The sequence below is a fragment of the Fistularia commersonii genome, chromosome 19 (assembly GCF_037954325.1).
Source record: "Fistularia commersonii isolate RoL2024-O1a breed Wild chromosome 19, RoL_Fcom_v1.0, whole genome shotgun sequence".
Lineage (NCBI taxonomy): Eukaryota > Metazoa > Chordata > Actinopteri > Syngnathiformes > Fistulariidae > Fistularia > Fistularia commersonii.
The window spans coordinates 15,282,501-15,307,158 of record NC_141302.1 but is presented as its reverse complement, the minus strand read 5'-3'; the positions used below and the strand labels follow the sequence as shown (position 1 = coordinate 15,307,158).

General features: G+C 41.0%; 1 protein-coding gene across 8 annotated transcripts in view; it reads right to left on the bottom strand.

The window, feature by feature from the left end:
• Positions 1–24,658, bottom strand: part of nrxn2b (neurexin 2b) — a 749,542-nt gene that overhangs the window by 410,469 nt on the left and 314,415 nt on the right. For 7 of the 8 annotated variants that reach the window (XM_086165979.1, XM_086165985.1, XM_086165983.1 and 4 more), the window contains 2 exons: positions 16,646–16,947; positions 1,220–1,243 (listed from right to left, as the gene is read on the bottom strand). In XM_086165979.1, the coding sequence (XP_086022105.1) occupies positions 1,220–1,243; positions 16,646–16,947 (326 nt within the window). The remainder of the gene's footprint in view (positions 1–1,219; positions 1,244–16,645; positions 16,948–24,658) is intronic. The other variant, XM_086165980.1, reaches the window with a different exon arrangement.

Here is a 24,658-nt window from a genome sequence, read left to right as displayed (position 1 = left end):
ACTCCCCCACATATTTGCCCCCGACAGCAATGGGCACAGGGGTTCGGGTCTGGTGAGCGTCAGCTTCACCTTTTTTGGAGTACAAAAAGCAATTAAAATGAGAAAAATGCAGTTCTTTTGTTGCACTTCAGCCAAAAACACCCAAAATTGTGTTTTTTTTGCATCTGCTTTAAAACATCTTGACGCCACGTTTGGAAGTTTTTGGATTAAGTGCAGCTAGCGCGCAGCAATATTTATCATCTTTTATTTATATTTATATACTCATACTCCAATAAAGATGAAGCCAACATTGTGTTTCCCAATAATGAGACTTTACGCTCATTTACGTGTGACTAGCAGGTACAGCTAGCACGCTGTAGCAACTTAATTAGCACTTGCGATAGCACCAATTCCATAAATCTGCTGGGGTTGGCTAATGGGATCAAGACTTAATACAGCGTTTTACGGCGAGGGTTTCCCACTGTTAAATCAGGAAGTGTAAATGCTCGCCACTAGTCCATAAACCGGGTAGCAGCGAGTGGATATAGCAGGCCGATCGGTAACAAGTCCTACGGGGGCAGCCGAGGCCAACCTGGGTGCAGCCGCCTGAACTGCCAAATGAATAATAAAAAACTTTGTTTTTACTTCCACTTGATGGACACGCCGCAAAGGAGGCGGGGCTTGTCTGCCTTGGACCTCTACCGTGTGCGCTCGCCGCTCGGGGGGGGCACTTGAAAGAAAATGAATCGGGGGATAATAAGGGATAAACTGAATACAAAAGAACTAATGTCGGGGTTGAGCAATTGTGTCACGATTCTTTATTTCTTCATACGGATATTCTGAGATAAAAAGAACAAACAAAAAGAAATAAATTAAAAATAGAGCGGGGGCGGGGGGGATAAAGCAACAAAAATAAAAACCTCCATTTTGATTTATTGGGTTTGTTTATTTGGGGGGCAGACCTCTTTGAGCGTACTATATCCAGAAAGGGGAGAACTGGATGGCGATAAAGAAAAAACAAAAAAAGACACACATATATAGATATATAAATAGAGGGCTAAAAGAAAAAAAGAAAGAAATAGAAAACAGAGAGGTGGAGTTTGTCTGCTACCTTGGAATTGATGGCGGATTGTACTTTCGGTAAAGCAAACAGAATACAAAGAGGTAACGGAAAAACCCAGGGCAAACCAAAGTGTAAGACAATTAGAATGATATCTACCATATAATGCAGTTTGTTTACCATAGCGTGTCCAATGCCTGCGTGCTTCGGGAGAAAACAGGGGGGAGGAGAAAGAAAAAAATAAAATAAATAACTAAATAATGACAAACTTTAAAAAACGCAAGAAGACACACCTCGAGCCCAAAAAAAAACAAAAAAAAAAAACAAGGCGGAGGACTAGCTGCCTCGTGATAAGAGAGAGAGAAAAAAAAGTCCCGATCTGTGATCGTATTCTGAGAAAAGATTGGAAATATTTAAAAAAAAAAAAAAAATGTTTTTTTTTTTTTTTTGTTTCGTCCTGCTCGTGTGGCAAAAACATCCAAATCAAGAAATAAAGAAAGCAATTGTCTAACTAGTCTTTTTGGGACAGTTATTAAAAAAAAAGAATTAAATAAAAGTAAGAAAAGGATAACAATACATTTGTTAGTATGTAAGTTGTAAGTTAAGTCATAAAAAAACAACAGATGGCTCACATTCAGTGAATGACACAGTGTTAGTTGTCGAAAAATTATATTAAAAAAATAAAAAAATTAAAAAGGTACGGGGAGAAAACCACCAATAAAAGAAAAGAAATAATCAAATCGGAAGAAGTCGGCAGTTGGTTGTTAGTAGAAGAGACAAGAGTTAGCAAATCAACTTTGACAGAAGGGTTTCTGGGTAGTTTTGAAGGGGGGGGGGGGGGGTTACGGTCCAGGGGGAAGGGATGAGGGAAGGAATAGATCAGTATTAGCGTTCAGACTGTTCTTGGCTGGCGGGGTCTCCTCCGTATCAAAATGGGGGTTCTTAGCGGGCGCGGCCAATCGTGTTTCGATGCCTTAAAACAAAAAAACGTGAATATCCCCCCCCAAGGTGTTGAAACCGGTTCGTGAGGTGCGACGTAGAGAAGACCGTCATCGGCAAAGAGGTGTACTCGAAAGAGGGAGGGGGGGCGGCGCTGAAAGACAGAGAAGCAAAATTGGGAAGGACAAGTACATTCGGCGAGGTGGACGGCTTCTGCTGCTTCCTGGAAGGAGAGAAGTCTGGGTTTAGGCATGAAACACATTTTAAAAAAATAAAAACAAAGAAAAGAACGCAGAATTCTTCTGGAGGTTGTCCATCGGGAAGCTGGTTGTGCAAACAGGGTGAAATATGAGATGAAGTGAGATCTAAATTCTAACAGAGGTTCTCAAAGTATCTTCATTAATCTATTTATTTCATCCTATCTCTTTATTTTAATTTTTTCAAAGAAATGTAACAAAATGAATATTCAGTTCACAGAACGGTCGAACTGGGAACATCTCAAAATACGCCTCTAATCAATCAATTGATTTTCAAAATAGCTTCGGATTTACTCTCTAGTTTGTAATTGGCTTGTTGTCTGTGGCCTGGAAGGCAGGGATCATTCATTCATTCATCCAAATATTCATTCATTCAATCATTCTTTCAGTTCCTGCTCTCATGGTCTTGAGGGGCTGGAGCCTGTCCAGGTCTTCGCTGGGAGAGAAGGCCACGTCCAGAGACATGCAGCCATTCACACGTATGGGCGATTTAGGGTCTCCAGTGAAGCTCCTGCATGTGTTTGGACTGTGTGAGGAACCCAGAGAACCCTGAGGAACCCCACGCAGACACGGGGAGAACGTGGAGAAATTCCAACCGGATATCCAAGAACCTTTTCTGCCAACCCCACCCCTGCCCCTGTTGCTATGACAACCCAGAATACTAGTCCAGAATACATCTGTGTCACATTCTGCTTTTAGCAAATTTTCTACCTTGTCTGTTCCATTGTTTGTTAATTAGAACTGCATCTGTGCGCGTGTATGTTTGTGCGTATGTGTGTGTGTGGTCGCAACATCTGTGTGGGAGTCCAGAGTAAGTGGCAGCTGTAAACAAAGTCCTTCACATCAGGCGACTCAGTAGAGGGGATTTTAAACTTCTAGCACGCCCCCACTTTTTATCAGTAGATCATGGTAAAGAGCAACTGCTATTCGTTCAGTCACTCGAATCGTATCCTTCTTTTTCTCTGGCTCTCTCTCGCTTCCTGGTTATTCCTTTTTTAGATAAATTCATGTATCGGATTTTTTGTTTGTTTCATCCCTGCATCTATGAGTTACATGAAAATAATATAATAAAATAACACAGCAAAACAAAATAAAATAAAATAAAATAAAATAAAATAAAATAAAATAAGATAAAATAAGAAATGTAATTAAAATCACAATACATTATTAAGTCAATATGTGGTTGCAATCTCTCGCTTATGGTTTATTAAGGCGTCACCCAGCGCGTTGACAGACACTCCCGATTTAATTAAAGGGAATAGCGATGAGACAATAAATAAATGCAGCATTTTGAAATATGCATGCTCTGGAACTCTCGCAGCCGGGGTGTGGGAGGGCTGACGATCAGTTAGATTTTTTTTAAGTTCAACATCTCTCGAGCGGGAATTCAACGGGTTATTTTAGTTGGTTACACGGCATTAGTGCTGAGCTTGGGTGACACAAATAGCCATAATGGAATTCAGGAAAAGAAAGTCATTGAAAATGATATCTAGAAGTAGAAACGTGGAACTAGATGTGTACTTATTAAACGAGTTAGACATTTTTACCGCCCGCTCCAATCAGCGGTGCAGAAAATTGAACTTTTGTTCTTTAAATTTTGCTATGAAAAGAAAAACGGGTGGTCGGGGGAAACGAGAGGTATAAAGAGATCCTCTCATGACCGTCCAATTTCCTTATGCTCTGAGAAAAAGAAGAAGGTTGCTGTAATGGTAGAAACAATGGGACAGGCACCAAAAGACAATTCCGACATCATCCCCTCAGCGGGAACCTACATTTTATGTGTCCCGAACCAGGAGATAATCCCCGGCGGTTTGACTCTAGGAATTTACAAAAAGGTTTCTGATTCTATTCAGGAAAGGCGGTTGTGACATTTCGAGGCTTCCGGTGACCGCCAAAAATACCCAACAATGAGCTGGTAGTTTAGTCGTTGCATGAACATCTTTCTCTGGCGCAAAAATAAATACCCGTGAAGAGATAAGCGGGGCGTTGGTGACAGAACGAAAGCGCTGCAATCTGGGATTTTTAAAAGCGCTGCTAGCCAATTCCTAACCAAGCTATCAGGAGTGACTGGGAAGGGTCGATGTCCTGCCAAAGGACACTTTGAATCCGTGGGCTTGGAGTTGAACCCCCAACCTCCAAATCAGAGGGTCACCGCCCAATCCACACAAACCTTTCAAACGACAACGCATTTTGGCAAGAACACAAATTTCGTTTCATTTAGTTTGCAGCACCTAAAAACGGAGTAGTACGGACTTGGAACCGCCACCATCATCATGAGGACGGGGAAATCGCAACACCTTGTCAACGGGCATTTGCACCAAGCTTTCTGTCAGTTGCCATTTGTTGGATGGGCCAATCGCTCAAGAGTACTCCCAGTCTACACAGTCTTGGACTTTACCGCCCTTGTATGCAGAGGTCGCTCCAAGCAGTCATTCCGATTCACCGGTCCAGATAAATACCGTATTTTCTGCACTATAAGGTGCACTAAATCATCTTCAATGAATGGCCTATTTTTAGAAAAAAATTATATATAAGGCACACCGCATTATAAGGCGCATATAATAGTAGCTACAGTAGTGGCTGGGGTTGCGTTATGCATCCACTAAATGGAGCTGCACTAAAGGGAATGTCAACAAAACAGCCATATAAGTCAGTCAAACTTTATTAATAGAATACAAACCAACGTTCTGACAACTCCTTTCACTACCAAAACAAGTTAGTGCATTCACAATACGGTACCGTACGTACTGGTAGCTCTTACTGGTATATGCACCGCCATTGTTCAAACAATGTATTTCCAACTCCATTTGTCACAGTTCAAAACGTTTCATAAAACGAAAGCACCAAGAAGGGCCTCTACTAAATTGATGTTTATGTCACTATCTAGTCCTGTTGCCTTCATTCGAATAGTGACTGTGGCGACACTTCTATTTGTAGCTCTCTGTTCAACAACCCACTGTTCGAGTTTGCCCTCCAAACTGTGGCCATCTCGTTTTGTTCCCTTGGAAACTCTGTTCAGTCTTCTTTACTTGCCGCAGGTCATCTTATTGCTTCCTCCACTTCCGCACCATTGATTCATTAATGTTGAATTCTCTTGCTGCTGCTCTACTTCTATGTTTTACTGCGTGACTGATTGCCTTGAGTTTAAACTCTGCGTCGTAAGCGTGTCTCTTGAAAGGTGCCATTTTGGGGTCTTTATAAACAGAAAAGTGGTGTGGAACTGGAACTCCCCTTTACCGTTTTTACCGCTGCTACTTTGGCGACGCGCGCACACACGCACACAAATGGAAATGTAAATAAACGCTTCGCGCAGTCGTATATCCCAGCATGCACTGCTTGCTTCTTCTTCTATGGAAGAAAATGGAGTCCCGTAGTCCCGAGACCTCTTGCAACTCAATATTGATCCATATATAAGGCGCACCGGATTATAAGGCCCACTGTCGTTTTTTGAGAAGTTTACAGGCTTTTAGGTGTGCCTTATAGTGCAGAAAATACAGTACTTGATTACTCATCATTATTGACTGAAGCACACATGTTTCGTATGGCTTTATTTATACTTCTATTCAGGAAGTGTGTTAGTTCATCCCAAAATGACACCACCGCCTACTTGCCTGGCAGGCATACTACAACATTTCTTGGGTTTTCTAAGCTCTTATGTACACAGAGTTGTTCCACGGCATTGCCTTTCCTTTGAACTCTTTAAAGATGGTGAAAAAGGAGCATTTCCTGAATAACAGCAGCCATGGTTGTATGTCCAAACCAGGTCCACGAAGGTCTCGGGTTTTGACACATTATTCCATTTCTTTGTAAGCATTTTTAAATCGCCATGTAAAATGTTGCCTTCATGCTATTGGCTTGCTGCTGCCCATTTCGGCGCTGTCTGCTCATGCATCGAATGAGCAGTTCCATCAGTGTCAACCGCTAGCTCCAACATTCCGAGTGAACAACATCTGACCAAAAGCAAAGCTCAAGTGCTCGATTGGTCAATTGCGCTGCATAGACTTGGATCACGCAAATCATGGAATCACAGAGAAGCTGACGATGATATTGGGGTAGCAATGGCTAGTAATGCCAAGGGAGGGTCCCTGTTTTAGGCCGTTGGGGGCTCTGAGGAACCGGGGAAGGGACCAGAGAAGATTATCAAGCATCTAATGGAGGTGGTCCGAGCCCAGAAGAGTGAGGCGTCTGAGAGGAGAGAAGAGTGAGATGGAGAGCGATGTTCTCCCTCGTATAAGCCGCCGATCTTTTACAGACTCGTCAAGGCGGGCATTACTCCCAACACCCGCGAATAAACTGGATAAATATTTAATGGTGGCGCCGTAACAATGATCCATGGGCCGTGCGGCCGTGAGTCGGGAGAGATTTATCAACCTGACTGGGAGGGAAAAAAATTATTTAAAGGTAGCTGGGTATGTTTTTATAGAATTCAAATGCAGGCCTGAAGATCTGAGTAAACAGTGGACGCCGTTTATCAGGTCCTGGACATGTCACTCTGAAGAACTGATCGGAAACACACACCCACACACACGTGGACTGCGATCATAACATGTATATATACATGTACAGCTGCTCTTTTAAATATTTCACCCAGCATTCACTTTGTGGCCATCTGATTGGAGAGTCTGACTCCAATAATGGTACAGACTGGAGACCACAATGCAATTATAAATGTCTTTGCAGTGGCGGCAGATAAACGAGGGTGTGCAACATAAAATAAAAATAAAAAATAAATAATTATAATAAATGAAATTCATTAAATTCAATTGAACACAAAAGTGTAAGAAATAAAACAAAGTAATAAAATAGAATAAAAATAATACTAAAATGAAAAGACATAAAAAACAAAGTTGATATATATGTATAAAATAACAAATGCTATACTATTATAAAAATGGTCGTAATAATAATGATAATTATTATTATTATTATTATAATAATAATAATAATAATAATAATGAAAGAAACATGAAATCTGTGCTCAAAGTGAATAAATGACAACATGCTATCACTGTTTTGGTCATTCGGTGAGAAAAGCATTCCTTCATGTATGCAGTCATTCATTCATCCATTCACTTATTAACCCAAATGGATTCAAAAGCAACAGCAAAGAAGGAGTTGATTATATCTGATATCACCTGAAAAAACGGAGCTGCTCCTCCATCTGCTGAACATCAGATTTGCTCTTTGTGTTCACACTCGCGGTTTTGGATTATACCCACTAGACCTGCAAGTCAAGCATGTGGCTCTTTTGTTTTCATCTTTTTGTTTTCTCATTTTTGTTTTTATTCTCTCTGTTATTTCCCACTTGTGTCTTCTCCTGGGACGCCTCTCTGCACTTACAGCTAAAAAAAATACAACCCTTTGAGTTCAGTGGTTAAGGATTTACCAACACTGAAGCAATACTTGTACATCAGCACGCAGGTCTCCATTTCCCTGTTCTCAATTCTCCGACTCACTGCCCTGTGCAGTGAATGCATCGTCTGACATGTAACGCTCTAAATCCAGTACAGGTCATATCTTGAAATAAGACTTGCTCACCTTTCTTTGATGTATGTAGTTTTTATTGTTTTGATTTATTCTTAATTCATTATTCTTTTATAAATTTATTTTTTCTTAACATTACTTGACCATTGTGTTTCTCTCAGTCTACTAAGGGTACTTTTTTTTTTCAAATGTACATCATATTTCTTATGACATAAATGATTTTTATCATTGTAAGATGCATGGCTGAGTACAGGTGCAGGATGATTGGAGCTGATAGGCAAATGTCATGCATATCAGCTGTCTTTTTCTCTTTTCTTTTTTCCCTAAATTGCAAAACATCCCTGGCTTCAGCTAAAAGCCAGGATAGCAGGAAAAGAAGCACATAAAATGTACTTAAAGTGTCATTGGAGGTAAATGGAGGAAGGAAGTATGGCAGTGTTAACCTATTGTTATAGGTCAAAAAAAGAAAAAAAAAAAAAAAACAAGGCTGCCTTTGCTGTTTGTGCTAGCTGAGTTCAGAACTGGTTATTATAATAATAATAGTAATAATTATGATTATTTTCTTCTTATTATTTATTATTTTCATTGTTTTAATCTGCAGTGTTATTATTATTAGTTGTTGCAGTAGTATTATTATTAATATTTGTATTATTAACAGTAGTATCATTCTATTTTACTTTAATCAGTGTTATTATTATTATTATTATTATAATCATCAGTAGTTGTATATTTTTAGTATTTTTTTTCTTGTCATCAGTTTTTTTAATCATTTTTTATGTTATTGTTGTTATTGTTATTGTGATGATATTGTTATGATAATAATTATTATTATTATTGTTACTTGTAGTAGTATTGTTCTATCTAAGTTTAATTGAGTGTATTATAATCATTATTATTATTATTATTATTATTATTATTGTTGTTGTTGTTGTTTATGTTGTTGTTTAGCTTAATATTATCTTGCCACTACACATGGTCTGAACCCAATGTGCCAATGTTGCCAATGTGCCCATTTGCACATAACACCAGGTTTAGGGTTATTTGAGTTACCATTTACTCATAAATGAAATCCATTCTTCGGCCTAACACAGAGCTGGTGTTTGCTCAGGGATGTGTGTTTTCACCGCATGGGGGAAAGGGTGAATGCAGCTGCTGGAGTGCCGCGGCAAGGACAATCCGCTACCCAACAGCAGCAACACACACGCTGTTGCTAAGTGACAAATTGCTTGCAAAAAAAGGACAGCAAAGAGAGAGACTGTGTAAAAAGAAAAAAAAAAAACAGTGAAGGGAGGAGAGGAGGAGAAATTGATCAGCTTTCTAGTAAAAATTCAGCTTCTCTGAGAAAAGAGTGAATGTCCATTGAAACAGTGTCACATAACTGTGTTGGAGATTCATGATTTGGAATTAATTGAGATTAAGATATTATATATTTGGCTAAATTCCACTTGGTGTTGGTAAATGAGCTCCTTTTTTCAAATATCAGCATAAAACTACAAAAATGGTGGATTGTTTTTGAAAGTCTGGGGAACGTTTCAAAAAATGTTGGTCTTTGCTAAAATAACACAGGGATGTCATAGCTAGACATGAACGAATTAATTGAATGAATAAAATAAATGAATGAATAGATAAGTAAAACAATTCAAGTGTTTAAATACATGATAAATACATACAACTAGCTTAAAGGCAAACAAGTGTACGAATTGGTGACTAAGTCACTGACTAATATATGCATCATAATACAATACAACTAATCATAACTAAATAAAATTAAATAAAACATACAAATAATAAACGCAATGAAAACCGATTTACAAATAACTACATCGGAAAAAAAAAAAAAGAAAAATAAATAAATACTGCAAATTAACTAACAAATTAATTGCAGTTTGATTAACCCTTGTGTTGTCTTGCAGGTCAAAAGTGACCCACTACCATGTTTCGCTGTAGAAAAAACACCTTAACCTATCTTTTTCCAACTTGAAATTTTATGACTTTTCCTAAAGGGACCCCATCATTAGAAAAAGTGATACTTTTTTTTTGTTTATGTTTCCATGTGGGCTGTACTAGGGTACAAAGATTGTCTTATGGGTCATTTTTGACCCGTGAATTATAAAAGCATTTAAACACCAGAAAAAGTTCAAAGGCCATACACAAACTCTCTCTAATACACATATACACACACACACCTACAGGCACAAACACACACACACACACACACACACACACACACACACACACACATAAACATGCACAAACATATGTATGTATGTAGTGGATTTTTTTGTATGTTTTATCACTTGAATTTCACACTTCATTTCAATATATATATACACATATAAATATACATTTGTTTTTTATTTATGTTTCTATTACTTGCATTTCACACATAAAAGCGCTTTATTTTTTTTACTTTTTTTTTGACAAATATTTTTATATTTAATTTCAAGATTTATCTGTGGATTCTTCTGCTCTGATTCTACACCCTCTGTCTGTTCTGTTAACCTTAATTTTTTTTTCTAATTGCATTCAATATTTTGATATGTGGTGTTTTGAGCCCAAGATCAGATCATGAAAATATCCCATATTTTCCAGTGCATGAAATTTATACCCTCAGTTCAGATCCCCAATGTCTCCCTGAACATTCTCACGTTCACACATATTGTCCTACATGTGCTAAATAGAGTTGATGTTGAAAATAGTTCACAAAATCAAGCAACATTTTGTTGTTTTGTTGTGTTATGAGAGAAGTGTTTTTTTTTTTTTATAAATCACTTCCTAAAAAATATAATAGAATAAACTGTTGACAAAAATGTTCCAGATTATTGACTGTTTTTTATTCCCTTTCTATATAATTAATCCAGAGATAATTACTTCAAATTTATATAATAGCAATAATAAACCTTAACTGTGTAAAAAAAAAACTGGTATGACAGTTGGTTTTTGATATAAAAAAAAAAAAAAGGTGGAATCATGTTCACTGGTGATCCTCTTTTTTTTAATGTGTAACAATAAATACATGATAAAAAAAAATGATTAAATTGAGTTAAATTGATAAATAACAGGGTGTTTCATCAAACTAAATAGATTTTGGATTTAAAATTCAATTAAGCCGCTTTATTTTGGGGCTTTGGTAGTGCGGGTCATTTTTGACCCGTCGGACACGGGGAGTGAACAGAGTGTTAAGATCGCACAAGGGTCAAATAAAATTAAATAAATGGTTATATAAGTGGGGGCAATTGGCTTGTTGGATTTATTTCTTCATGAATACATAAAGAAATGAAAAGCCACAGTTCAGATAAATCAATCAATCCCTCAATTAATAAATCAGTAAATGAATAGATAAGTAAGTCTGATGTGACTTCCTCGTGCCGCCTTGCGCAGAATTTGATTGTAAATGTGACCTCAGTGAAACTCGGTCAGAGGGTGCACATCAAAGCTCCGCCACTCCAGCTGGACCACACACACACACACACACACACACACACACACACACACACACACACACAAAACCTACAGGATTAGCATCCGGCCAGTAAAGAACATCAACAATTCCCTTTGATCTGCGCCATGAAGTCTGCTTCTGAGCTGGATGGCACGGAGGAGACACACACAAGTGGACCACCAGACGAAGGGAGGAGGGAAAAATGAGTGCAGGTGACAGGAGCAGGAAAAGGTGAGCGACGGAAAGAACGGGAACAATGACAAGTTCAAGTGTGTTTTTCTGTCTGCGGCCCAGTTCTGTCACACACAGCGTCGGCGGCGAGCCACACCGGAGAATGAGAAACATGCTATTTGTTTGTTTCTTCCTTTTCTGTCCTGAAATAAGTCCAAACCGCTGTTCTTTTGATCTCCAAAATCCCAGTTTCCCGCTCCCACCGCTGTCTTGTGTCTCTCAGAAACAAACAAATGCGCAGAAGTGCAAGTGTGCACGATCTTCTGCCTAACAAGTGTGCTTCAGCTCCCTGCCTGCATCATCTGGTGGGAGTCAGGCCTGTGCCAAATGCAGGATTCGGGTTTTGAAGGTAGGTGAAATTCATCCATTCATTTATTTGTTCATCCATGCACCACAACGCCTATCCTGCTCTCAGGGTTTCTGAGGCTGCTGGAACCTGCCAGTTGTGATGTGGTGAGACAAGGGGCTCCTCCTGGACCGTTCACTCTTTCTTTAGAGACTAAAAAACAACGCGCTCGCTCACTCATTCAATCCCTCACTCACTCACCTGTTGACTGGTTCACTCACTCGTTCTTTCACCCACTTGATAACTCACCCTCTTACTCATTCACTCACTCGCACCCTTGGTCAATGACCCAATTTCTTATCCACTCACTCACTCATAAAATTATTCACTCACTCACTCATTCCCTCCATACTCTCACTCTTTCCCCATTCAGTCATTCATTCAATCACTCAGTCACTCATCCTCTCACTTGTTCCCTCAAACACTCACCCTTTCACTCACTCTTACATCGTTCATTCAGTCATTTCTCATATACTCAATCATTCACTTACACTTCATTCATCCACTAAATCATTGAGTCGCTCACTCACTCGTCACCTTTTTCGCTCACTATCTCACCCCCCCTACCACTCCCTCACTCACCCATCATATATAAAAAGGCAACCATTCACCCTGTCATTCACTCTTCTGGACAAAGAACCTACATGTGTTTGGATCGTGGAAGGACCACGGAAAGAATGTGGAGCCGATAGGAGGAGCAGGAATCGAACCTTGAACCTCCTCATTGCAGGGATGGCATCTGCCAAGGCTCCTCGAGCATGCACACATAAAACCTAACGCCATCATGACATGAATCCTCACTAACTGCCAACACAGCGACGGCAACAGCTGCAGATGTAGAATACGTGTGTGTATGGAGGTGGAGGGAGGCGTCCTTCCATGCCTGTCAACAGGAAACCACAGGGATCAGAGAAAATGCTTCAAAGGAATAGACATTTTCGTACCTGCAGTACCTGCAGTACCGGCAGCAGCCACAGAGGGGCGCTCTGATCCCATGATAGTGTGTCGCCCCGTCTTTCCTTCCCCAACTGTGTGTTTGTTTTTTTTCTACCCGCCGCAGAGATGTCACATCCATACGTTTGTGGGAGAAATACAGTGAACTTCGACACTGGGGGGAGGTGGGTGGGAGGAGGAAGAAGAGGAGGAGGAGGAAGAGGAGGATTCGAGTGTTTTTGGAGTGCGGCGTTAACATCTGCATGACGTAGCCGTTTGGAAGCAGCACAGATGGAGATAGTGTGAGACGTCGGAGACCACTGGGGCTGCAGAAAAAAATCCTGTTGGGAGTCTAAGGCTTTTAAACAAGTATAGGTTTTGTCCATTTTTCTCCAGGATTTTTATCTTTTGAAAATAATGAAAATAATACATATGCTGATTTTATAGATACTTGATATAAATTAGTGCATTGTCAGTTTTATATATATATATATATATATATATATGTATATTTACATATGTACACACACACACACACCCACACACACAGCAGAACATTGGCTTATGAATTTAAGTCGTACTAAAATCATCCTGCAATCTTCAGAAACTTTTTATGGGTTTATTTGTGCAAGGATACAGAAAGGAGTTGAAGATAATCTTAATTATTGCTGTTTTTATCTGGTTCTCTTTCTCTTCTTGCTAGCACTTGTACTTGGAGGTTCCCTCACTAAACCAGCAAAAGTAAACCCCTCTGGCATATGAGACCCTTGCTAATGCTAATGCTAATGCTATCTCCAGCTAGCTGTCTTTCATTCATCCATATCAATCACTTTTCTACTTCTTATAGACTTGAAACCTTTGCTTCATTAGCTTATTTGCCCCATTAGCCAATCCAGCCGTCTTTAGCTCATCTTTGTCTTTCAGAATTGTACAGATGGTTGACTTAGCTATTAGCGAGATCTGTAATACCAACACTGCTCTCACATCTAGCCATTATTTCCTTCTTCAGATCCACTGTCATTCTTAACTTCTTCCTAACGCCACTATCACCGTTACTTTTAACCTTCTTTGGGTGCCATAATGAGGCTAGCTTACTGAAAAATGCACAAAAAAGCATTTTATTAGTAGAACACAAGGATGAACAATGTAAACAACATGGAGTAGCATGCACCACTGCTGCTTTGCTATAACGCACAACAACATGGAAAGCCTGTGAGTTTGTTTTTTTCGTGCATTTGTTATTTTGCGCGTTTGTGCACCTTTTTCGCAGCTCCATTCAAAATTTGATTGAAAATTCTGTTCGTTGGCCAATTCTTTGGCGATTGGGGGCTTTCAAAAGCCCAGGTTCTAGTGTACTTAATTACAAGTATCTCTTTTGATAGCACTGCAGCCCTCCAAGCATGAAGGTCTCTAGTTGGATTGCTGCAAGGGGCCTTTCTGTGTGGAATCTCCATGATCTCCCCATGTCTGTGTTGGGTTCCTCAGGGTTCTCTGGGTTCCTCCCACAGTTCAAACACATCCAGGAGGTTCAGTGCCGACCACAAATTGCCCATGTATGTGAATGAGAGCGTGAATGCTTGTATGTCTTTATATGTGGCCCCGCAGGAGTGGAGGCTTCGGGGTATCGATCACAAAAAGAAATTGCATCCTTTCTATCATTGATGTAATATGACAAAGACTGGCTTGTACCAATGCTATCTGCACATTCTCAAGGAACCAGTACGTCTGGAATTAAATGAATAAACTCAATATGAAAACCGTGAACGATTCAAGCTCCCGTTCGGCTGGGAACATCAAATAATCAACGCCTCATGCAATAAAACTGACTGAGGACTTTATAAGCATCTTCAGGTGCCATTGGGAGGTCTCTTCTGAGGGAAATTAAGTGGGTTTCAAGAGACAGCTTGTTTAGTAAGTTTTTTCTGGAGACAAGCCGACAAACACGCAGCCACATCCAGATCCACATCAGCTTCCATGTTAATCCGGACGCGGATGCCGACTTCAACTTTGGCTAAAGGCAAACTTTTCTAAGCTTGTATGCATTCATTGAAATTGCTCAGAGGAACGAACTCTTGAGCAAATCGTGGAACTGTGATCCACTTGGCCTCTAAGGGATATCCCCAAGGCCCCGGGCTCTCTATTTTCATAGGTGCCCAGGGGGGTTCCAGCATTTTCATTTATTTTACAAATTTTAAATCTAATATTTTATCAGTTCAGGTTTTGACATGTAACTGTTAGCGCTACCTGTAAAACTATCTGCCCTTATTTCCCATCCTCTCTCTTCCTAACCCGAGCGGTCGAGGCAGAAGGTCGGCTATAGCCGACCTGCGGCATGAGAAAGGTTTTTGCATTGTTTCCTTGGCAGTGTCTACAAGTGCCATCTGACAATGAAACATTGGCTCCCTGTAGATCATCTTGAGGTTCAGACCTACTCCACATGGAAAGCATGTAACTTGACTTGGCCTTAAAACTTAAATACTGGGAATTGATAGCACAGCATCAGCAGTAGTCCGCCGTTGCCGATTTGACCGGTGTTAAACCTTGCTCTTGTAGAAATGGCTAATGGAAGGGGGTTGGTTGGAGTCGCTGTGGAAATACCTCTAAATATTGAGTGGTGACTAAAATGACATTGATATAATTCTAGTAAAAGTGTTGTTATTGGTTCTAAACGCACTGTATAAAAGGTATTTGTTTTTAATTGCATTGAGAGTTTAGACAGGGCCGTGTAGAAACCGAGCACACATTCATATGCATGCACCTGTTTGTGTTATTTGTTTGCCTAATTATGCTAGCAGGCGGGTCGGTTGGCGCTGCAAATTTTAAAAATACATGTCAGATTCTACTCGCCCAAGCTCTACTCGCCATGCTGTTCACACAGAACTCAGCAGGATGGCGTTTTTGATCCAAACATTGTGAACGTGAGATCATTTGCTCTCATCTTAAGGCGGGTGCGACACATGCTAATAAAATATTGTTGTGCTATTAAGTGATGGAACACTTTATATCTCCTCACGATCGCCTTAAGGGATTCTTCTGATGTTCTAACTTTCAGATCTTATTTTTTTTTCATCTCCGATGCAGTAATAGATGTATTTTCCTTCCTTTTTTTTTTTTTTTTTTTTCGCATTCAGAGCAGCTGTCCAACAAGCCAATTGCCCCCACTGATAATTTAGACCCCAAAAAACGTCACCACGAGCGTGAAGTGAAAATTATTGTATCTCACATCTTGCCTTCCTTACTAGCTTTTTCAGGTGTGGCATACGTACCCTCAATATATAGTTTATATATCCTCAATATATGTATACTCAATATGTACTGTATGCTTAGTACAATCAATGGATAAGAAATTAAATAAATGAATAAATATGTGAATAAGAGACTGAGCAAGGGTTTCCTCCAGGATTCTATGCTTTCCTGCCAACATCCAAAAATCTCTGTATGTGAACTTGTGAATCCCACCTCTGATAGCTGGTATAGCCTCCTGTAGCCTCGCCTCCCTGAGTGCAACATAAGCTATAGATATAGATATTGCTTGACATCCCCATGCCTTCCGTGTGTGTCCCCTGAACTGCTGCTGTCTAAGATGAAATAGGCAGACCGGCATGTGCTTAGATGATTGATGATGATCGATGATGACTGATGACTCATGTAAAATCGTAGCCGTGGATTAAAATCATCGGTCACTTGGAGGACAAACCTCCCGGTCTGCTTTGCAATGAAATTAATAAAGCAAGCAAAAAAGAAATCTCCAGCTGCAAAACACCGACCTAGAAATACAAAGTAGGAAAAAAAGGCATTTTAAGTAAATCGGGTTGCAGACGACCAATGGGGAGAGGCGATGATCCCGGAGTCTGGAGTTGCTGTCCAATGAATTAGGTGGGATTGAAACACATGCACGGAGAGCAGAAGAAAAAGGGCAGTCAGAGGCTCCACTCCCGACCGTGGGGCCCCTGGATTTCGCCGGTAGCCTTTACCTGGCGCAGGTTGCGGGTGACGCGCACGTCATGCCAGGCGTTGTCGTTGAACTTGCCATTGACGGGCTCCACCAGGGCTTCAAAGGCCCCTGAGCCGAGGTTGATGACCAGCCAGACGGCGCCGCTCTTCAGGGAGAGGTTGACGTAGTCGGCCGATTTGCCGGTGTGCAGCATGAGGCCGTTGCGTTGCAGTGTGCGGAAGGAGAGCGTGATCTCGTCGGTGCTGCTCTGGATGGGTGTCAGCGACAAGTCATAGCAGAAGTACTCGTTGCCCTTGAAGGTGGCTACAGACTCTTCCTTACCTGGTAGAGGGATGAGAAGAAAGACAAAGAAAAGGTGTTACTCGCACTTTGATGACAGACAGAGCCAGGTTTGACCTTATCGAAGTACTTGAGAAAGTAGAGAACTTCTTCCATGAGGAAACGTAACAAGGAGCACTTTTGAAACAGTTTGATTCGCAAAATTTATTTCTGAGCAGACAGAACAAAGCATCGTGGAGATGCTTCCATGTGTGGAGATGCCGTAAGCCTCGTTTACAGGAGACTATTGGGTGAAAATGGAAAACTTTAGCTGACTACAACAGAATGGCACATGTGTAGCTTGGAAAGGGAAGGATACGTAATGGAGACATTCAAAAATGCATCGCATCTAAACTAGATACATGCTCTAAAACAGCAGTTGATTGCCAGGCCCTGCTGCCTTAGAGTACTTCCTTTGTTACCCGCCTCGTAGTTCAGGGTCACGCCAAGCAGGAACCCCATCTCGCCAAAGCTCTTCACACTCGGCATAAGTATTTCTACGCATACCTGCATTTTAGTTCATCAGAAATTCCCCACCATCTACCAGCCTGGCATGTGCACTACAGTGTTTTTGTTTCCTTTCGGTCCAGCCTGTATAGTCCACATTGCCATACGCATTTGTCACTGTTCGAAAATGGTGGCTGAAAACACGACATAATGTTGTGTTAATGGGCAAATGCCATTCCGCTAATGCCTCTGAGAAAAGTCTAAATCCTCCCTGTTGTTGAGGCAAAAAAGGTGTGCTTTTAGACAAATGTCCATTTGAGTTGAAAGGAATGGCGAGGACCTTTCATTTTCTTTACCTAGGAAACAGTTAACAGAGCAAATACCAGGAAATGGATGAGTGCCAAGGGTGAACCAAATATAAAATAAAATAAACGGAGGGAAATAAAAGACCAGGTGTTGACAAGCCCCTGCCTGTCAGGCTGCAGCGCGTGGCCTTCTTCCAGGGCGGTGCGTTTTTGCTCAGACGCCGCCAGTCAAAACAGCAGGTCGGTACAATGGACACATGTCAAACAGCGGCAAGGCTCAGAACAAACACCTGCAGCCACCACAGATATCTCATTTGCACGAGTGGACACCGAAACCGGTATTTCGTTCAGTAGTTTACATCCTTGCTCCCGAAGGCAACTCTCAGTGTGACTGCACATTTAAGCCCCATACTCCGCTGCACCCAGTCGTTCGACAGATCGACGTCGCACGACCAATAAGTGCACGGCCTCTCCGCCCTGAAACAGTTATCCTCTCGGTGATAATCCAAATCAAATGTTTTCCTCGGCGGGAACCCTGATCTGAAGTGGCACTCCACTTCCATGCCCCTCGTGGAGGTCAGACGGAGGAATCAGCTCCGGGTAATGAGTCTTGGACCTGGAATGGGGGGGGGTAGAGGGAAAACTCAAACCCTAACCAAACCCCATCCCCCCTTACAAGTGGATCATCAAATCTAGTTTATCCCAAAGTTCCATTACAGCAAAATCACCTCCAAGACCTTGATGCATTTCCCTGGGGAGTGAAGGCTGAGGCTGGAAGAGGGGGAGGAGTTGATGGTCTGCAGACAGATTGAAACCCAAATCTCAGTCTGCAATTTCCACCTCAGGAGCAATTTTAAGGGTGAAAGAAGAACAATGGCGGACCATTTGTTTCCGTTTGATGGATGTGCACTTTTTCCGACGCTTTTAGGGGATGCGCCGGCCCACACGTAGAGTTGATCACCCTAATTCACTTACGAACCCTTACTGGGGGAATTGGAGAGGCAATTTAACCCTCTGCATGAAGAACCTTGTTTGGCATGGAAGTGTTTTTTTTTTTTTTTTTTTTTTTTTTTTTTAATAAAATAACATGTCTTTTTTTAAATAAAATATACAAATTTTTAATAAATTAACATATAATGGTTTTCACTTAATTCATTAATTTCAAAGACTAATATACAGTAGTCACCTGTTTATCTCAGGGGTTACAATCCAAAAGGAGCCATGATACACAAAAATACACAAATTGATTTATCTTTATATCACTAAAGCTTTATGACCCTTCCGCACACTCTTATAAACACTTCCTATATAATTCACACAAACAAAAGGCTGCAGTATAACCCTACGAGCAGCAGCCGCACAGCAAGTCACAGAATGATGCTATGATTGCTGAGCCAATCAGAGCCCAGGATACAGAACACCGTGCTCTGGTTGGTCGCCCCCTTTTTTTCCCATGTAAATTTTAATAATAAATATGTAAAACTACATTTGTGATGCAAAAAAAAAGAGGAATAGTGAAAAATTCATGGCTTGATCAACCTCCTCCATTTCTCTTATTATTAAAGTTATCATTTTACCATTAAAGCTGTCATTAAAATGGAGTGTTTGACAGCAAGCAGTGCTCCACGCCGCGCACACACACACACGTGCACCCACACAAAAAGAAATAAAATTATTTATAAATAACAGGATGATAATGACAGGTGGGATCACCTCTGCATCCAGCTCGGAGAACCCAGCGCTAACACGTCACAGGTCTGTTTATTTTTTTTCGCTCCGGCTGTACATCTAGACTCACCCGTTTGCTCTAATGGCGCCGCTCGTACAACGACACACTCACGTACGCTGGGTTTGGCTGGGATCAATTCTCTTTTCACGATGCCCGCGGGCCGATTCTGTTACTGGCGGTAAGACACACAAGCACGGCGCCCCAGTAAAGTGCTGTCGAGGTCTCAATTAACCTCACGGAAGGGCCCTTGCATTACTGCAACGACTCTTTTGAAATTTAGCCAGCCATAATAGCCTCTTTATTATTAATTAACTGTCAGGTTCATCCGGTGTTTGATTTGGGCGCGTTTGATCGACAGACCTTCAGCACGGGGTGTTTCAGGGGTCATTTAGCTGGGGGATAGTCGAACCAGTAGGTGCTTCATGATTATTCAACCCGATCGGTACACTTAAGGAATGTTGCATGTTCAAGGCCCTGAAAACCAAAAATCAAAAATGTTGATTTTATTTTATTTTATTTTTTTAAGGATATGTTGATTTCATTCTATGTTAGAAGTCAAACAAAAATATAAATGAATAAATAAATAAATAGAACAATAAATATAAACATATGAATAAATACATACAATTGATTGATTTATTATTTAAAATTAAATTAATAGAAAATAATTAAAAAAAAAAAAAGAATTAAAAAAAATACACAAAAAGTTGCAGATAAAGCTTCACACCCTCAGGCTGCTGATGTTGTTTTTATTATTATTATTATTATTATTATTATCATTATTATTATTATTATTATTATTATTATTACTATTATTATTTCAGAACTAAAAAAACATCAATTTTATGCGTATATGTGGCCCGTGTCCAACACATCAACTTTTCTGCTCCACCTCTGTTTTCATGCTCTGCAGAAAATAAATGGATTCAGTAAGCTGACACTGCAGTGCGGCCTCTGTCACATTCAGGCCACCAGCAATGCAGAGGAGTTTGCTGCAGCCGGTGTGTCACTTCGGCCCAGACGGCCCCTATCTTATTGTTTCTGAAGGGCCGCGTCCTCTGCGTGAGATCCGCGTCGAAAGCGCGAGAGGGAAGGCGGGATTTTAACCTTTGCAGAATCGATGCAATGGACTTCATGCACACACACACACACAAACACACACACACACAGAGTTTGGTCAAACTGCTTCTTATTGGGGAAACTTGGTAGCAACAATGACAACATTGATAATAATAATAACAATAATAACAATACTACTACTAATAATAATAATAATAATGATAATAATAATAATGATAATAATAATAATAATAATAATAAATAGATACTCAAATAAATACATCGATAATTACATGAAATAATTTGGAGGATTTTTCTTTTCCTTTTTGGCAGCACACACACCCCCTCCTCAGAAGTAGCACTTTCATTTTTCATCAGATATTATAGTAATAAAAGTGCTGCACGGCACACGTTGTGGAATTGGATTCCACTCAGGCTGTGTCACACACAGAGAGAAAGCAGGTTTAATAAGATGAGCTTCATGGATTGCGTCTTCCAAACTTGCGCGGCACATTAGTCAAAGCATAATGAACCTTAGCGCGCATCCTCTTGGCTGATTGGATTACACATTGGGAATATTTAGGCGATTTCAAGTGAATGTGTTGGGAAAAGAGATGCCTGCACACATGAGAACATCCTGAATCACAACGGTCGCATGATGGCAAATGTAGTTGTCGCCTCGCGTTACCTCACGGCTCGCGCAAACACACACACGGAGTCACCCTCCATTAGCTTCCGACCAGCGCCGTCCACCCTGCAGAGAGGGACTCCGACAGCTTGGAGGAATGATTCAGCGGCAAGAAGGGAGGAGGCGGTGGGGAAAGCACGGGACTGACAGCTCCCCGTCGAATCAGAAGGGACCGCCACGTTTCTCGGCTCAGAGGCGGACGCCCGTAAGATTTACGGCCGGTGTTTTCCAGATTATGCATCGATAATGTAAGTACATGCTTTGTGGACGATACTGTGATTTACATTGAGAGCGTAATGGTTCAACATGGGAAGTGTAAATGGATAAATAACTACAAATGAGTTTATTCTGATGTTTGTCATGGATCTTGGGGTTAAAATGTATTCATTAATTTAATTACTATAGCATCCTGAGGGGAATTAGCAAGTCACCCTGGAAAGGGACAGTAAGAGACTAGGCTGACGAGTCTATGTGTTCATAAAATACAAACATATATGGAATGAATAAATAAATGAATTAGTACACAAAAAGTTCGACACATACCCACATTAATAAACAAGTGGATAAATGAATATTCAAATGAACCAATAGATAAGAATATATGACTATATATTTGTATAAAACTGGGAGAAATATAAGTATACAAACAAATGAAAAACTAACAAAATATATAAATAAATACATACAATACAAATACAGAAGCAAGCAAAGAAGCAAAAGCAGCGGCTTTTGCTTCTTGGCTTGCTTATTTATTTACTGCAGAGTTAAGCTGTGTAAGAAGAGACAGAAATAGCATAATAAACCAAGATGTGGATTCCAGAGATGGAGGGGAAAAAAGGGACTGTCTATCATGGTGTGCAGCCAGATAGCAGTAACATGACCGGATCCCATGAATCTTGGGGTTTAAATGTCTTCGTTAGCCTTTAACACCAAGAATACGTATCCACAATATTGGATATGTATCATGATACTACATTCAAAAAGTCAACCTCCAATAGGATACCGGATCGGTGCCAAAACTAGCATTACTTATCGAATGTGACTTTCTTTGTTCTATTCATCGCCTCACTTCCGAACATCAGCCTGATTAACTGTGGATTAAACCCAGCGCGAGTGGTGACCGCCCGCCCGTCATGAGCCGTCAGTTGCCAGATTCGCTGGACAAAAACAAGAGATAAGCGGCGCCGATACCCTTCTGCATTAACGCTCAATGATGCGGTGAACACATGGAGGGGACAGTCCGGGTCTCTGCGATTGTTTAAAAGAGACGCGCAAAGATCAGTGGAACCATGGAATCCATGTTTATGAACACGCTGTGCCACAAAAAAAAAAAAAAAAAAAGAAGAAACATAAACAATAATCGCTCGTAATAACAATATACAATGATTTCAATAATAATAATTATAATTAATGATAATCATAATTTCCTCATGCTTTATTTGCATTATTAATAATTGTTTCATTGTTATTACGGGCAGGATTGGGTCAACTGGAGACCCAAAATTGCCCAAAACTGTGTGAATGAGAGGATGAAAGCTTGTAAAATGATAATTCAGGATGGCTGATTTGGTAGCGCAGCCGTTCCTCCAGCAGACATCCCTCCTACCAAGGTTGAAGCTTAGATCCCCAGCTCCTCTTGTCTGCTGCAGGGTGTGTGTGTATATGGGTGAACATTTTTAAACCCAAAGGTGTCAAAACAAGATCACTTACCATTATTATTATTACAACTAATGATTACTAACTACTCCTACGTAATGACCTTCCTGATGCATATCACCTGAAGGGACGCCTGTTGAGATACCTCGACACACTTTTTGATGAGATCCATTCTGTTCCTCCATTTTTAAGTGTAGCTGCAGGTGATATTTGGATGGTGTCGAGTGGAGGTGGCAGGTTTGTTTTAATTTAATGGCCCGCTCCGTCATTTGAGCGACAGTATCTGAAGGTCACCGGGAAGTGTTCGGGGGCGGACGGAAGGTGAACGTCGTGCAGAGCAGCTTACAGAACATAGCATGATTTGCATACTAAGCGTGTTTTAATTTGTATATTGATGCTACCAAGCAGGTCACATGAACTTGATTTCAAAGTTAGGTGTCTTGGTTGGTGGCTTGCATTCAAAGGAACCGGGGCGGAGAACCGGATTCCATCTATTTATTTTTCTCTTCCTCACCAAATAACATTTTGTATCCCCACAGTCTGCTCGATCTCGGGGAGTTTTCGGTGACTGGAGTGTGAGGGCTTGATGGGGACAACAGCTGCCATTAATTGGCTGTTGCCTTGGAAACAATTCATTTTTTTTTTTTTTCAAACCACAATCTAAACTCCACTTTTTCTCCCAGTTTATTTTCTCCCAATCGTTTCATTGCTCCCCCACGGTTGGCGTCTAGCAGGTGACTATTATCACAGCTGAGGCTCGGCTCGGTCTCCGAGCCTCAACCAAGACATAACTGAAATGTCGAGGAAACTGACACTAAAGATAAGCTCTTGTGCTCCAAAATGATGGGCTCCTTAGCCAACAGGGGCTGACGGCAGAGCCGGGAAAAAGACATAATAAGGCCTATTAGCTTGAGCCAGAACAAGCCCTTTACTTGTACAAGATGAGGCCCATCATCGTCGCACTTGCCCACAATTCTCGCGTGTCGTGTCACATCGCAAGGCGTCATGCCGCGGCACTGAAGAACTCCTCTCCCATTTTCCTCCTCGCTGAGATGCATATATAATCTCATCACATGCCCTTTTTTTTCATGGCGCAGCTTTAATTGCTGGCACTGGATGGAGCCACTCCATCAGGTACAACGGCAACCTTTCTAGAATTTAGATGGGAGTCATTTCACAAGGGAAACTGCACTTACATGGGTACGGGCGTATCGTTGATTGGAGGAAAAGCGGTCGCCTGCAGCTCTTTCAAGGGGAACCCAAGTCATCCCCATGTTACCACCCCCACCCGACATCCACCTTTTTGACCACTTGGCCTCCAGCCACACCTGGAAGGCACCAAATAAGCATACCTTATCAGTTGACCGAACCCCCCTACTTCTCTTTGAATCAAAAATCCACTCTGAGCCTCTTTTCAGACTCCCGAGCGTCTGACCCTTTTTTCCTCCTCCAAGGTTAAGCCCAGCCACCCACCTGTATCTCCCATTTCATCTTTCGGTCAGTTTTCAGAACTCCCAATGATAATTGAGAGTTGGACCTTAAATAGACCGATAAATTGAGAGCTTTGCTTTTCTGCTCAGCTTCTTTCCGAGGACAGCAGACCCATGCGGCCCCTGCATCACCGCTGATATTGGGTTAATCTAACTGTCTAACCCCTGCCACCTTACCCTCGGTCATGAAAACCCTAGAAACACAAACTCCCAGAATTGTGGAACAATTCACTTTGCAGAAGAATGAGGCAATGCACAAAACCACATATTCCCACTTGGATGCGCTAACACTCATCCTGACTGCCTCACACTCAGCTGTAAAACACCCTGAGGACCTTCT